The 15,000-nt window shown below is 44.8% G+C and overlaps 1 protein-coding gene across 1 annotated transcript in view; it reads right to left on the bottom strand.

The window, feature by feature from the left end:
• Positions 1-15,000, bottom strand: part of LOC129821064 (teneurin-4) — a 189,211-nt gene that overhangs the window by 57,960 nt on the left and 116,251 nt on the right. The window contains exon 13 of the mRNA XM_055878318.1: positions 2,135-2,431. Coding sequence (XP_055734293.1) covers positions 2,135-2,431 — 297 coding nt within the window. The remainder of the gene's footprint in view (positions 1-2,134; positions 2,432-15,000) is intronic.

The raw sequence follows: 15,000 nt of genomic DNA, 5'->3' as shown, positions 1-15,000 counted from the left end.
AGCCAAAGCTAAGAGTACAGTAGACAGGAGGATTTACAAGGAAACTTTGAACTAGAAATCTTAAATCTGCTTTTAAGGGCCTCTTGCTGCTACATGCCACTGAAATATCAACCCTATTTTCTATTACAGTATGTCTTCGATACTGTTTATCTGTAGGACAGCAGGCGTTCTCCATTAGTTCCAAACCCTCAGTACACTGTGTACCTTACTGCACACTGTGAATGTCTACCTTAAAAAGTATCGTAGGTCTTTATCATGAGTTTTTCCATTGTATTTTATGCGGAGAGTTTAATATAATTGTGTTTCCTTAATTCTCTGAGTATCTCTTCTTATTATATCCCCCTAATTAAATCCGTATCGAAATGTTCTCTTTCACGAGGCGTTCAAAGGAATATGGCAAGTATAACAGAGCCTTCAGAAAGTATTCACACCTCTTGACTTTTTACAAATGTCGTTGTGTTACAGCCTGAATTTCCAAACGGATTAAATTGAGATTTTGTGTCACTGTCCTACAGACAATACCACATAATGTCAAAGTGGAATTATGTTTTATTTTTTATTTTTATTTTTTACAAATGTATTAAAAATGAAAAGCTGAAATGTCTTGAGTCAATAAGAATTCAACTCCTTTGTTATGGCAATCAGTCCAGGAGTAAACATGTGTTTACCAAGTCATATAATAAGTTGCATGGACTCACTCTGTGTGCAGTAATAGTGTTTAACAGGACTTTTGAATGACTACCTCATCTCTGTACCCCACACATACAATTATCTGTAAGGTCCCTCAGTCGAGCAGTGAATTTCAGACAGATATTTCAACCACAAAGACCAGGGAGGTTTTCCAATGCCTCGCAAAGAAGGGCAGCTATTGGTAGATGGGTAAAAAAAATAAAAGCAGACATTGAATATTCCTTTTGAGCATGGTGAAGTTATTAATTACACTTTGGATGGTGTATCAATACACCCAGTCACTACAAAGATACAGGCGTCCTTCCTAACTCAGTTGCCGGAGAAGAAGGAAACTGCTCAGGGATTTCATCATGACGCCAATGGTGACTTTAAAACAGTTACAGAGTTTAATGGCTGTGATAGGAGAAAACTGAGGATGGATCAAAAACATTGTAGTTACTTCACAATACTAACCTAAATGACAGAGTGAAAAGAAGGAAGACTGTACAGAATACAAATATTCCAAAACGTGGATTCTGTTTGCAACAAAACACTAAAGTAAAACTGCAACAAATGTGGCAAAGAAATTAACTTTATGTCCTGAATACAAAGTGTTATGTTTGGGGCAAATCCAATACAACACATCACTGAGTACCACTCTTCATATTTTCAAGCAAGGTGGTGGCTGTATCATGTTATGGGTGTGCTTGTCATCTGCAAGGACTAGGGAGTTTAAGATAAAAATAAACGGAATAGAGCTAAGCACAGGTAAAATCCCAGAGGAAAACCTGGTTCAGTCTGCTTTCCACCAGACACTGGGAGATTAATTCACCTTTCAGCAGGACAATAACCTACAACACAAGGCTAAATCTACACTGGAGTTGCTTACCAAGAAGACAGTGAATGTTCCTGAGTGGCCGAGTTACAGTTTGGACTGAAATCTGCTTGAAAATCAACAGTTGATCTGTCTAGCCATGATCCCTTGACAGAGCTTGAATAATTTTTTAAAGAATATTGCAAATATTGTACAATCCAGGGTTTGCAAAGATCACAGCTGTAATCTTGAAAGACTAACGTCTGTAATCTTGAAAGACTCACAGCTGTAATCTTGAAAGACTCACAGCTGTAATAAGTCTCACAGCTGTAATCTTGAAAGACTCGCAGCTTTAATCACTGCCAATGGTGATTCCAACATGTATGGACTCAGGGGTGTGAATAATTTTGTAAATTAAATATTTCTGTTTTTCATTTTCAATAAATTTGCAAACATTTTTCAAAATGTTTTCACTTTGTCATTATGGGGTATTGTGTGTAGATGGGTGATAAAAATATATACTGAATTAATTTTGAATTCAGACACAACATAATATGGAATAAGTCAAGCGGTATGAATACTTTCTGAAGGCCCCGTATTTAGTATGTAAATATATATATATGTATAAGGTACACTAGTGGTATTTTTTACCTTCTCCAGGTAAGTGTAGGTCCATGACTTCCCGTCGGCAAAGATCTGCGACGTGATTCGACCGTTCTGATCGTACTCCATGCGTACGGACATGGTTCCCCGCTGGATGCCGGACACGTGTCCGCCCGGGGAGTAGGTGACGTTGACCCCATTGAGGCGGCTGCTGGGGGCCCAGAGCGTCGGGCGTCCGGCGTGGTCGTAGTGGATCCTTAACGTGAACTTCCTGTGGTCGTCATAAACCTTCTCTGTACGTGTGATACGGTCAAAGTCCAGGGAGAGGAGGTTCCTGTTGTGGACCTAGGAGAGAGAAGAGAAGGTCAAAGTTCAGGAAGAGGAGGTTCCTGTTGTGGAGCTGGGGGAGAGGAGAGAAGGTCAAAGTCCAGGAAGAGGAGGTTCCTGTTGTGGACCTAGGAGAGAGAAGAGAAGGTCAAAGTTCAGGAAGAGGAGGTTCCTGTTGTGGAGCTGGGGGAGAGGAGAGAAGGTCAAAGTTCAGCAAGAGGAGGTTCCTGTTGTGGACCTAGGAGAGAGAAGAGAAGGTCAAAGTTCAGGAAGAGGAGGTTCCTGTTGTGGACCTAGGAGAGAGAAGAGAAGGTCAAAGTTCAGGAAGAGGAGGTTCCTGTTGTGGAGCTGGGGGATAGGAGAGAAGGTCAAAGTCCAGGGAGAGGAGGTTCCTGTTGTGGACCTAGGAGAGAGAAGAGAAGGTCAAAGTTCAGGAAGAGGAGGTTCCTGTTGTGGACCTAGGAGAGAGAAGAGAAGGTCAAAGTCCAGGGAGAGGAGGTTCCTGTTGTGGACCTAGGAGAGAGAAGAGAAGGTCAAAGTTCAGGAAGAGGAGGTTCCTGTTGTGGAGCTGGGGAAGAGGAGAGAAGGTCAAAGTTCAGGAAGAGGAGGTTCCTGTTGTGGAGCTGGGGGAGAGGAGAGAAGGTCAAAGTTCAGCAAGATGAGGTTCCTGTTGTGGAACTGGGGGAGAGGAGAGAAGGTCAAAGTTCAGCAAGAGGAGGTTCCTGTTGTGGAGCTGGGGGAGAGGAGAGAAGGTCAAAGTTCAGCAAGAGGAGGTTCCTGTTGTGGAGCTGGGAGAGAGGAGAGAAGGTCAAAGTTCAGCAAGAGGAGGTTCCTGTTGTGGAACTGGGGGAGAGGAGAGAAGGTAAACGTTCAGGAAGAGGAGGTTCCTGTTGTGGACCTAGGAGAGAGAAGAGAAGGTCAAAGTTCAGTAAGAGGAGGTTCCTGTTGTGGAGCTGGGGGATAGGAGAGAAGGTCAAAGTTCAGGAAGAGGAGGTTCCTGTTGTGGAGCTGGGGGAGAGGAGAGAAGGTCAAAGTTCAGGAAGAGGAGGTTCCTGTTGTGGACCTAGGAGAGAGGAGAGAAGGTCAGTTAATTTGGTAAGACTTTACATTTTACATTTTCATCCAGAGCTCCTTACAATCAGTGTATTCAAAACGTTAAGTAGGAATAAACCACCACCTATCAGTTATTGAAAGTAGACTTGTCTACTTAAAGCTTGCAGTTACAATGCATTATGAGGTGATATTACAGTGCATTGTAATATAACAATTTATATAATAATATATATAATGATATAGTAATATATATATAATAATATAATAACTTATATAATAATATATATATATAATAATATATATAATGATATAGTAATATATATATAATAATATATATAATGATATAGTAATATATATATATAATAATATAATAACTTATATAATAATATATATAATGATATAGTAATATATATATATAATAATAAAATAACTTATATAATAATATATATAATGATATAGTAATATTATTATATAATAATATAATAACTTATATAATAATATATATAATGATATAGTAATATATATATATAATAATATGTCGTATTGGTTGTGCAGTAAGGAAGTAGACTTGTCATGTGTGAGCCGGAACATCTCATTGAAGCATCATCTCCTGTTTCTGTAGTGAGCCAGTACACCCCCTTAGACAGGACTGTAGTCTACCAGTACACCCCTTAGACAGGACTGTAGTCTACCAGTCCACCCCCTAGACAGGACTGTAGTCTACCAGTACACCCCTTAGACAGGACTATAGTCTACCTGAGGGCGTTACGCCTAATCTATCACCTTAATGCTAAATGCCAAGCAGAGACGCATCAGGTCCCATTTTTACAGCCGTTGGTTTGACTCGTCTGGAGATCGAACTCCTAAACTCCCAATCTCAGGGCGGACACTAACCACACGACCACTGAGTTCATTTATTTGTTATGCAGACAAAACAATCGATAAGCATACTAAAAATACAGACATTGAATCTCATACATTTAACAAACAAAAATAAAACAGAATTGCAAAAGGAGAAAGGAGTGTCCCAGCCAGCCAGACAGTTAAGGGTTAACTACGCCAACACAGCTGAAGTGTAGAATAACGTGATGTGATGAACAGGGGAATAACGTGTTTGGAAGTTAGAGCGATGTGATTATAAAACCCTTCTTAATGCAATGTGTTCTGAAGTGGAAGATTTTTGTAGAGGACCTAAAACCTAAGATGTGATTATTTTTTAATTACAATAGTCAACGCAATATCTCCGGAGAACAGGAGTCATAGAAATGATGCAATTATAGGAATTACCATATATCTTTGTTTGTCAGAATATTCAGACGAGAAGCCTTAGTGGGAGATCTGAATATTCAGGGAAGGAAAAACAAGACAGTCACTAATCATTAAAAACTCTCCTCTGTGCTTAAAGACCAGCCATAGACGATTCCCATGTTACTGAGTCTAGTCACTTCTTTAACTTGTCTAGGATAGGAGGCAGCATATTCACTTTGGATGAATAGCGTGCCCAGAGTGAACTGCCTCCTACTCTGTCCCAGATGCTAATATATGTATATTATTATTACTATTGGATATAAAACATGCTGACGTTTCTAGAACTGTTTGAATTATGTCTGTGAGTATAACATAACTCATATGCCAGGCAAAAACTTGAGAAAAAATCCAAACAGGAAGTGAGAATTCTGAGGCTGGTCGATTTTCAACTCATCGCCTATGGAAATCCCAGGTGGGATATGGATCTGTTTACACTTCCTACGCCTTCCACTAGATGTCAACAGTCTGTAGAACGTTGAATGAAGCCTCTACTGTGATGTGGAGCCGGATGAGAGGGGAATGAGTCAGTGGTCTGGCAGAGTGCCAGGTCCTGGTCATGCGCTTTCCACATGATATCGACTTGCGTTCCATTACTTCTATAGACACAAAGGAATTCTCCCTTTGGAACGTTATTGAATATTTATGATAACAACATGCTAAAGATTGATTCTCTACTTAGTTTGACAAGTTTATTTGACCTGTAATATAACTTTTTGAAGTTTTCGTCCGACGTTTGCCTGGACCTGCACGAGCGTTTGGATATGTGTACTAAACGTGCTAACAAAAGTAGCTACTTGGACATAAATAATGGACATTATCGAACAAAACAACAATTTATTGTGGAACTAGGATTCCTGGGAGTGCATTCTGATGAAGATCATCAAAGGTAAGGGAATATTTATGATGTCATTTCGTATTTCTGTTGACTGGCGGAGAAATGTTGTTTCTATCTGAGCGCAGTCTCAGATTATTGCAAGGTGTGCTTTTTCCGTAATTAAAAAATAATAATCTGACACAGCGGTTGCATTAAGAACAAGTATATCTTTAATTCTATGTAAAACATGTATCTTTCATCAAAGTTTATGATGAGTATTTCTGTTATTTGATGTGGCTCTCTGCAATTTCTCCGGATATTTTGGAGGCATTTCTGAACATGGCGCCAAATGTAAACTGAGATTTTTGGATATAAATATGCACATTATCGAACAAAACACACATGTATTGTGTAACATGATGTCCTATGAGTGTCATCTGATGAAGATCATCAAAGGTTAGTGATTCATTTTATCTCTATTTCTGCTTTTTGTGACTCCTCTCTTTGGCTGGATAAATGGCTGTGTTTTTCTGTGGCTATGTACTGACCTAACATAATCGTTTGGTGTGCTTTCGCCGTAAATCCTTTTTGAAATCAGACATGTTGGCTGGATTCACAACAAGTGTAGCTTTAATTTGGTGTCTTTCATGTGTGATTTCATGAAAGTTAGATTTTATAGTAATTTATTTGAATTTGGCGCTCTGAAATTTTTACTGGCTTTTGGCCAAGTGGGACGTTAGAGTCCCACATATCCCAGAGAAGATAATGATTACCATGTTACTGAGTCTAGTCACTTCTTTAAATGATTCGCTTTCTGCTCCGTTCTAATACATGTGACCCTGGGCGTCTGAACAGAGCAGAGAGAGGCAGGCGTCTGAACAGAGCAGAGAGAGGCAGGCGTCTGAACAGAGCAGAGAGAGGCAGGCGTCTGAACAGAGCAGAGAGAGGCAGGCGTCTGAACAGAGCAGAGAGAGGCAGGCGTCTGAACAGAGCAGAGAGGCAGGCGTCTGAACAGAGCAGAGAGGCAGGCGTCTGAACAGAGCAGAGAGGCAGGCGTCTGAACAGAGCAGAGAGGCAGGCGTCTGAACAGAGCAGAGAGAGGCAGGCGTCTGAACAGAGCAGAGAGAGGCAGGCGTCTGAACAGAGCAGAGAGAGGCAGGCGTCTGAACAGAGCAGAGAGAGGCAGGCGTCTGAACAGAGCAGAGAGAGGCAGGCGTCTGAACAGAGCAGAGAGAGGCAGGCGTCTGAACAGAGCAGAGAGAGGCAGGCGTCTGAACAGAGCAGAGAGAGGCAGGCGTCTGAACAGAGCAGAGAGGCAGGCGTCTGAACAGAGCAGAGAGAGGCAGGCGTCTGAACAGAGCAGAGAGAGGCAGGCGTCTGAACAGAGCAGAGAGGCAGGCGTCTGAACAGAGCAGAGAGGCAGGCGTCTGTATATTACCACTACTACCCCAGCCATCTGGCAGACTGGAGAGAGAACAGCCCTGTATATTACCACTACTACCACAGCCATCTGGCAGACTGGGGAGAGAACAGCCCTGTATATTACCACTACTACCACTATCATCTGGCAGACTGGAGAGAGACCAGCCCTGTATATTACCACTACTACCACAGCCATCTGGCAGACTGGGGAGAGAGAACAGCCCTGTATATTAACACTACTACCACAGCCATCTGGCAGACTGGAGAGAGAACAGCCCTGTATATTACCACTACTACCACTATCATCTGGCAGACTGGAGAGAGAACAGCCCTGTATACCAACACTACTACCACAGCCATCTGGCAGACTGGAGAGAGAACAGCCCTGTATATTAACACTACTACCACAGCCATCTGGCAGACTGGAGAGAGAACAGCCCTGTATATTACCACTACTACCACAGCCATCTGGCAGACTGGGGAGAGAACAGCCCTGTATATTACCACTACTACCACAGCCATCTGGCAGACTGGAGAGAGAACAGCCCTGTATATTACCACTACTACCACAGCCATCTGGCAGACTGGGGAGAGAACAGCCCTGTATACCAACACTACTACCACAGCCATCTGGCAGACTGGAGAGAGAACAGCCCTGTATATTACCACTACTACCACAGCCATCTGGCAGACTGGGGAGAGAACAGCCCTGTATATTACCACTACTACCACAGCCATCTGGCAGACTGGAGAGAGAACAGCCCTGTATATTACCACTACTACCACAGCCATCTGGCAGACTGGAGAGAGAACAGCCCTGTATATTACCACTACTACCACAGCCATCTGGCAGACTGGAGAGAGAACAGCCCTGTATATCAACACTACTACCACAGCCATCTGGCAGACTGGGGAGAGAGAACAGCCCTGTATATTACCACTACTACCACAGCCATCTGGCAGACTGGGGAGAGAGAACAGCCCTGTATATTACCACTACTACCACAGCCATCTGGCAGACTGGGGAGAGAACAGCCCTGTATATTACCACTACTACCACAGCCATCTGGCAGACTGGAGAGAGAACAGCCCTGTATATTACCACTACTACCACAGCCATCTGGCAGACTGGGGAGAGAGAACAGCCCTGTATATTACCACTACTACCACAGCCATCTGGCAGACTGGAGATAATTTTGAGGAGGAAATGTTTAAACTTTAATTAAACTGCTCTCTCTCTCTTTCTCTCGCTTCTTCATCATGTACTTCTGATACATCGGCATGGTTTCTCTACAGGTACATTGGCACAGAGCTTTGCACAGTGTTGGCCTGCTTCCAGTGGTATGGTGTGTGTGTGTGCATGCGAGTGTGTGTATGTGTGTGTGTGTGTGTGTGTGTGTGTGTGTGTGTGCTCGCGAGTGTGTGTGTGTGTGTGTGTGAGTGTGTGTGTGTGTGTGTGTGTGTGTGTGTGTGTGTGTGTGTGCGTGTGTGTGCGTGCGTGTGCGTGTGTGTGTGTGTGTGCTTGTGAGTGTGTGTGTGTGTGTGTGTGTGTGTGTGTGTGTGTGTGTGTGTGTGTGTGTGTGTGTGTGTGTGCACGTAACGACCAGAGAAACCTGTCTGTCTTCCTCTATCACGTAACGACCAGAGAAACCTGTCTGTCTTCCTCTATCACCTAACGACCAAAGAAGCCTGTCTGTCTTCCTCTATCACGTAACGACCAGAGAAACCTGTCTGTCTTCCTCTATCACGTAACGACCAGAGAAACCTGTCTGTCTTCCTCTATCACGTAACGACCAGAGAAACCTGTCTGTCTTCCTCTATCACCTAACGACCAGAGAAACCTGTCTGTCTTCCTCTATCACCTAACGACCAGAGAAGCCTGTCTGTCTTCCTCTATCACGTAACGACCAGAGAAACCTGTCTGTCTTCCTCTATCAACTAACGACCAGAGAAACCTGTCTGTCTTCCTCTATCACCTAACGACCAGAGAAACCTGTCTGTCTTCCTCTATCACGTAACGACCAGAGAAGCCTGTCTGTCTTCCTCTATCACGTAACGACCAGAGAAACCTGTCTGTCTTCCTCTATCACCTAACGACCAGAGAAGCCTGTCTGTCTTCCTCTATCACGTAACGACCAGAGAAACCTGTCTGTCTTCCTCTATCACCTAACGACCAGAGAAGCCTGTCTGTCTTCCTCTATCACGTAACGACCAGAGAAACCTGTCTGTCTTCCTCTATCACGTAACGACCAGAGAAACCTGTCTGTCTTCCTCTATCACCTAACGACCAGAGAAGCCTGTCTGTCTTCCTCTATCACGCAACGACCAGAGAAACCTGTCTGTCTTCCTCTATCACGTAACGACCAGAGAAACCTGTCTGTCTTCCTCTATCACGTAACGACCAGAGAAGCCTGTCTGTCTTCCTCTATCACGCAAAGACCAGAGAAACCTGTCTGTCTTCCTCTATCACCTAACGACCAGAGAAACCTGTCTGTCTTCCTCTATCACCTAACGACCAGAGAAACCTGTCTGTCTTCCTCTATCACGTAACGACCAGAGAAGCCTGTCTGTCTTCCTCTATCACCTAACGACCAAAGAAGCCTGTCTGTCTTCCTCTATCACGTAACGACCAGATAAACCTGTCTGTCTTCCTCTATCACGTAACGACCAGAGAAACCTGTCTGTCTTCCTCTATCACGTAACGACCAGAGAAACCTGTCTGTCTTCCTCTATCACCTAACAACCAGAGAAACCTGTCTGTCTTCCTCTATCACGTAACGACCAGAGAAGCCTGTCTGTCTTCCTCTATCACCTAACGACCAGAGAAACCTGTCTGTCTTCCTCTATCACCTAACGACCAGAGAAACCTGTCTGTCTTCCTCTATCACGTAACGACCAGAGAAACCTGTCTGTCTTCCTCTATCAACTAACGACCAGAGAAACCTGTCTGTCTTCCTCTATCACGCAACGACCAGAGAAACCTGTCTGTCTTCCTCTATCACCTAACGACCAGAGAAACCTGTCTGTCTTCCTCTATCACCTAACGACCAGAGAAGCCTGTCTGTCTTCCTCTATCACGTAACGACCAGAGAAGCCTGTCTGTCTTCCTCTATCACGTAACGACCAGAGAAACCTGTCTGTCTTTCTCTATCACGTAACGACCAGAGAAACCTGTCTGTCTTCCTCTATCACGTAACGACCAGAGAAGCCTGTCTGTCTTCCTCTATCACCTAATGACCAGAGAAGCCTGTCTGTCTTCCTCTATCACCTAACGACCAGAGAAGCCTGTCTGTCTTCCTCTATCACCTAACGACCAGAGAAGCCTGTCTGTCTTCCTCTATCACGTAACGACCAGAGAAGCCTGTCTGTCTTCCTCTATCACGTAACGACCAGAGAAACCTGTCTGTCTTCCTCTATCACGTAACGACCAGAGAAACCTGTCTGTCTTCCTCTATCACGTAACGACCAGAGAAGCCTGTCTGTCTTCCTCTATCACCTAACGACCAGAGAAGCCTGTCTGTCTTCCTCTATCACCTAACGACCAGAGAAGCCTCTCTGTCTTCCTCTATCACGTAACGACCAGAGAAACCTGTCTGTCTTCCTCTATCACGTAACGACCAGAGAAGCCTGTCTGTCTTCCTCTATCTTCCTCTGGGAGGAGGGATGGATGCAGACACATTTTCCACCAATGTGTCAGTCAGTCTGTCGATTTGTCTGTCAGCCTGCCTGCATGTCTGTGTATCTGTCTGTGTATCTGTCTGTGTATCTGTCTGTGTATCTGTCTGTCTGTCTGTCTGTCTGTCTGTCTGTCTGTCTGTCTGTCTGTCTGTCATCTCAGTTCTTCACTCAAACATCAATGCTTCAAAGCTAGAATAGTTATGGTGGATGTTTACAAATCAAATATGAATGCAGATTAATCCGGTTAAACAACCATCTGGCACAAAACTGTAATCCCTAATATGTCTCGTATGATTCATCAAAACTTTGTTGAAAAGACGACTCGGGTTTTGTTTTCTTCCAATAACATCAATTATTCATGGTGAGACATGGTGAGCTGGTATAGGACACGGTGCTAATACTACAACGCTAACAGACGGATACCGTAGCATGGTGAGCTGGTATAGGACACGGTGCTAATACTACAATGCTAACAGACGGATACCGTAGCATGGTGAGCTGGTACAGGACACGGTGCTAATACTACAATGCTAACAGACGGATACCGTAGCATGGTGAGCTGGTATAGGACACGGTGCTAATACTACAACGCTAACAGACGGATATCGTAGCATGGTGAGCTGGTATAGGACACGGTGCTAATACTACAATGCTAACAGACGGATACCGTAGCATGGTGAGCTGGTATAGGACACGGTGCTAATACTACAATGCTAACAGACGGATACCGTAGCATGGTGAGCTGGTATAGGACACGGTGCTAATACTACAATGCTAACAGACGGATACCGTAGCATGGTGAGCTGGTATAGGACACGGTGCTAATACTACAACGCTAACAGACGGATACCGTAGCATGGTGAGCTGGTATAAATCAAATCAAATCAAATGTTATTTGTCATATACGCCGAATACAACAGGTGTAGACCTTACAGTGAAAAGCTTACTTACAAGCTCTTAACCAAAATACCTTAAAACAAAGTAAGAGATAAGAATAACAAATAATTAAAGAGCAGCAGGAAATAACAATAGTGGGGCTATATACAGGGGGGGGGGGGGGGGTACTGGCACAGAGTCAATGTGGAGGCTATATACAGGGGGTACTGGCACAGAGTCAATGTGGAGGCTATATACAGGGGGTACCGGTACAGAGTCAATGTGGAGGCTATATACAGGGGGTACCGGTACAGAGTCAATGTGGAGGCTATATACAGGGGGTACCGGTACAGAGTCAATGTGGAGGCTATATACAGGGGGTACCGGTACAGAGTCAATGTGGAGGCTATATACAGCGGGGTACCAGTACAGAGTCAATGTGGAGGCTATATACAGGGGGTACCGGTACAGAGTCAATGTGGAGGCTATATACAGCGGGGTACCAGTACAGAGTCAATGTGGAGGCTATATACAGGGGGTACCGGTACAGAGTCAATGTGGAGGCTATATACAGCGGGGTACCAGTACAGAGTCATTGTGGAGACTATATACAGCGGGGTACCAGTACAGAGTCATTGTGGAGACTATATACAGCGGGGTACCAGTACAGAGTCAATATGGAGGCTATATACAGCGGGGTACCAGTACAGAGTCATTGTGGAGACTATATACAGCGGGGTACCAGTACAGAGTCAATGTGGAGACTATATACAGGGGGGTAAGGGCAAAAGAGATAATCTGTGGATCTATTGGTGCGGTATGGAAATTGGAGTGGGTCTAGTGTTTAGGGTTTCTGGGATAATAGTGTTGATGTGAGCCATGACCAGCCTTTCAAAGCATTTCATGGCTACAGACGTGAGTGCTACGGGTCGGTAGTCATTTAGGCAGGTTACCTTAGTGTTTTTGGGCACATGGACTATGGTGGTCTGCTTGAAACATGTAGGTATTACAGACATGGACAGGGACAGGTTGAAAATGTCAGTGAAGACACTTGCCAGTTGGTCAGCGCATGCTCAGGGTACAAGTCCTGGTAATCCGTCTGGCCCTGCGGCCTTGTGAATGTTGACCTGTTTAAAGGTCTTACTCACGTTGGCTACGGAGAGCGTGATCACACAGTCGTCCGGAACAGCTGATGCTCTTATGCATGTTTCAGTGTTACTTGCCTCGAAGCAAGTATATAAGTTATTTAGCTCATCTGGAATGCTCGTGTCACTGGGCAGCTCGTGACTGTGCTTCCCTTTGTAGTCTGTAATAGTTTGCAAGCCCTGCCACATTTGACGAGCGTCAGACCCGGTGTAGTACGATTCAATCTTAGTCCTGTATTGATGCTTTGCCTGTTTGATGGTTCGTCGGAAGGCATAGTGGGAATTCTTATAAGCTTCTGGGTTAGAGTCTTGCTCCTTGAAAGCAGCAGCTCTAGCCTTTAGCTCAGTGCGAATGTTGCCTGTAATCCATGGCTTCTGGTTGGGGTATGTACGTACAGTCACTGTGGGGACGACGTCATCGATGCACTTATTGATAAAGCCAGTGACTGATGTGTTGTACTCCTCAATGCCATCGGAAGAATCCCGGAACATATTCCAGTCTGTGCTAGCAAAACAGTCCTGTAGCTTAGCATCTGCTTCATCTGACCACTTGTTTTTATCTAGTCACTGGTGCTTCCTGCTTTAATTTTAGCTTGTAAGCAGGAATCAGGAGGATAGAATTATGGTCAGATTTGCCAAATGGAGGGCGAGGGAGAGCTTTGTATGTGTCTCTGTGTGTGGAGTAAAGGTGGAGTTTTTTTCCATCTTGATAGAAATTAGGTAAAACTGATTTAAGTTTCCCTGCATTAAAGTCCCCGGCCACTAGGAGCGCCGCCTCTGGGTGAGCGTTTTCCTGTTTGCTTATCGCCGTACACAGCTCATTGAGTGCGGTCTTAGTGCCATAATCGGTCTGTGGTGGTAAATAGACAGCTACAGATGAAAAAACTCTAGGTAGATAGTGTGGTCTACAGCTTATCGTGATATACTCTACCTCAGGCGAGCAATAGCTCGAGACTTCCTTAGATATCGTGCACCAGCTGTTATTTACAAAAATACAGCTGACTGAGTGTGGTTTTAGTGCCACCATCGTCATGACATCCATGAAAAATACAGATGAAAACTCTCTTGGTAGAAAGTGTGGTCTACAGCTTATCATGAGATACTCAAAACCTGGAGACTTCCTTAAGATATCGTTCACCATCTGTTGTTTACATATCTGAATAGGCCCCCGCCACATGTCTTACCAGAGGCTGCCGTTCTGTCCTGCCGACGGAGTGTACAAACCCGCCAGCTGGTAGGTCCTTAATGTCGTCGTTCACCCACGACTCGGTGAAACATAAGATATTACCGTTTTTTAATGTCGCGTTGGTATAGTACACTGTTACAATACTACACCCCTACAATGCTAACACATTGATATCTCACAGTATAGACAGGCAGACTAGGGGGGGGTAGATCTCTGGTATCCAGCCCAGAACGAACCTAGCATTGGGAGGCAGCATAGGACACAGCATCAGTTACACAATGCCAATACACCACGGCAATATAGAAAGGGGGGGGGGGGGGGGGGGTAGGTCTCTGCTAACCAGCTCTGTGTCTGTGGTGCTTCACCTGGATCTATACACATCAGGTAGTCATTCACCTGGATCTATACACATCAGGTAGTCATTCACCTGGATCTACACACATCAGGTAGTCATTCACCTGGATCTACACACATCAGGTAGTCATTCACCTGGATATATACACACATCTCCCCATCCCTGTCTCTCTCCTTTCTAGCCATCCCTCCCTCCCCATATCTCCCTCCCTCCCTCTCTCACCCAACCATGTAATATCACTTGACATGCTAATCAAGGTCGTTCAATGATTCCAGCGTGGGTCACAGCTCAGATCAGTGTCCTGTCCTGTTCTGTTCAGCCCAGTGTCCTGTTCTGCTCAGCCCAGTGTTCTGTCCTGTCCTGTTCAGCCCAGTGTTCTGTCCTGTCCTGTTCAGCCCAGTGTTCTGTCCTGTTCTGCTCAGCCCAGTGTTCTGTCCTGTTCTGTTCAGCCCAGTGTCCTGTCCTGTTCTGTTCAGCCCAGTGTTCTGTCCTGTTCTGTTCAGCCCAGTGTTCTGTCCTGTTCTGTTCAGCCCAGTGTCCTGTCCTGTTCTGCTCAGCCCAGTGTTCTGTCCTGTCCTGCTCAGCCCAGTGTCCTGTTCTGCTCAGCCCAGTGTTCTGTCCTGTTCTGCTCAGCCCAGTGTTCTGTCCTGTTCTGCTCAGCCCAGTGTTCTGTCCTGTTCTGCTCAGCCCAGTGTTCTGTCCTGTTCTGCTCAGCCCAGTGTTCTGTCCTGTTCTGTTCAGCCCAGTGTT

This window comes from Salvelinus fontinalis, chromosome 23 (assembly GCF_029448725.1).
Source record: "Salvelinus fontinalis isolate EN_2023a chromosome 23, ASM2944872v1, whole genome shotgun sequence".
Taxonomy (NCBI): Eukaryota; Metazoa; Chordata; class Actinopteri; order Salmoniformes; family Salmonidae; genus Salvelinus; species Salvelinus fontinalis.
The sequence above is the reverse complement of the archived record's forward strand: the minus strand, read 5'-3'. Positions and strand labels throughout refer to the sequence as shown.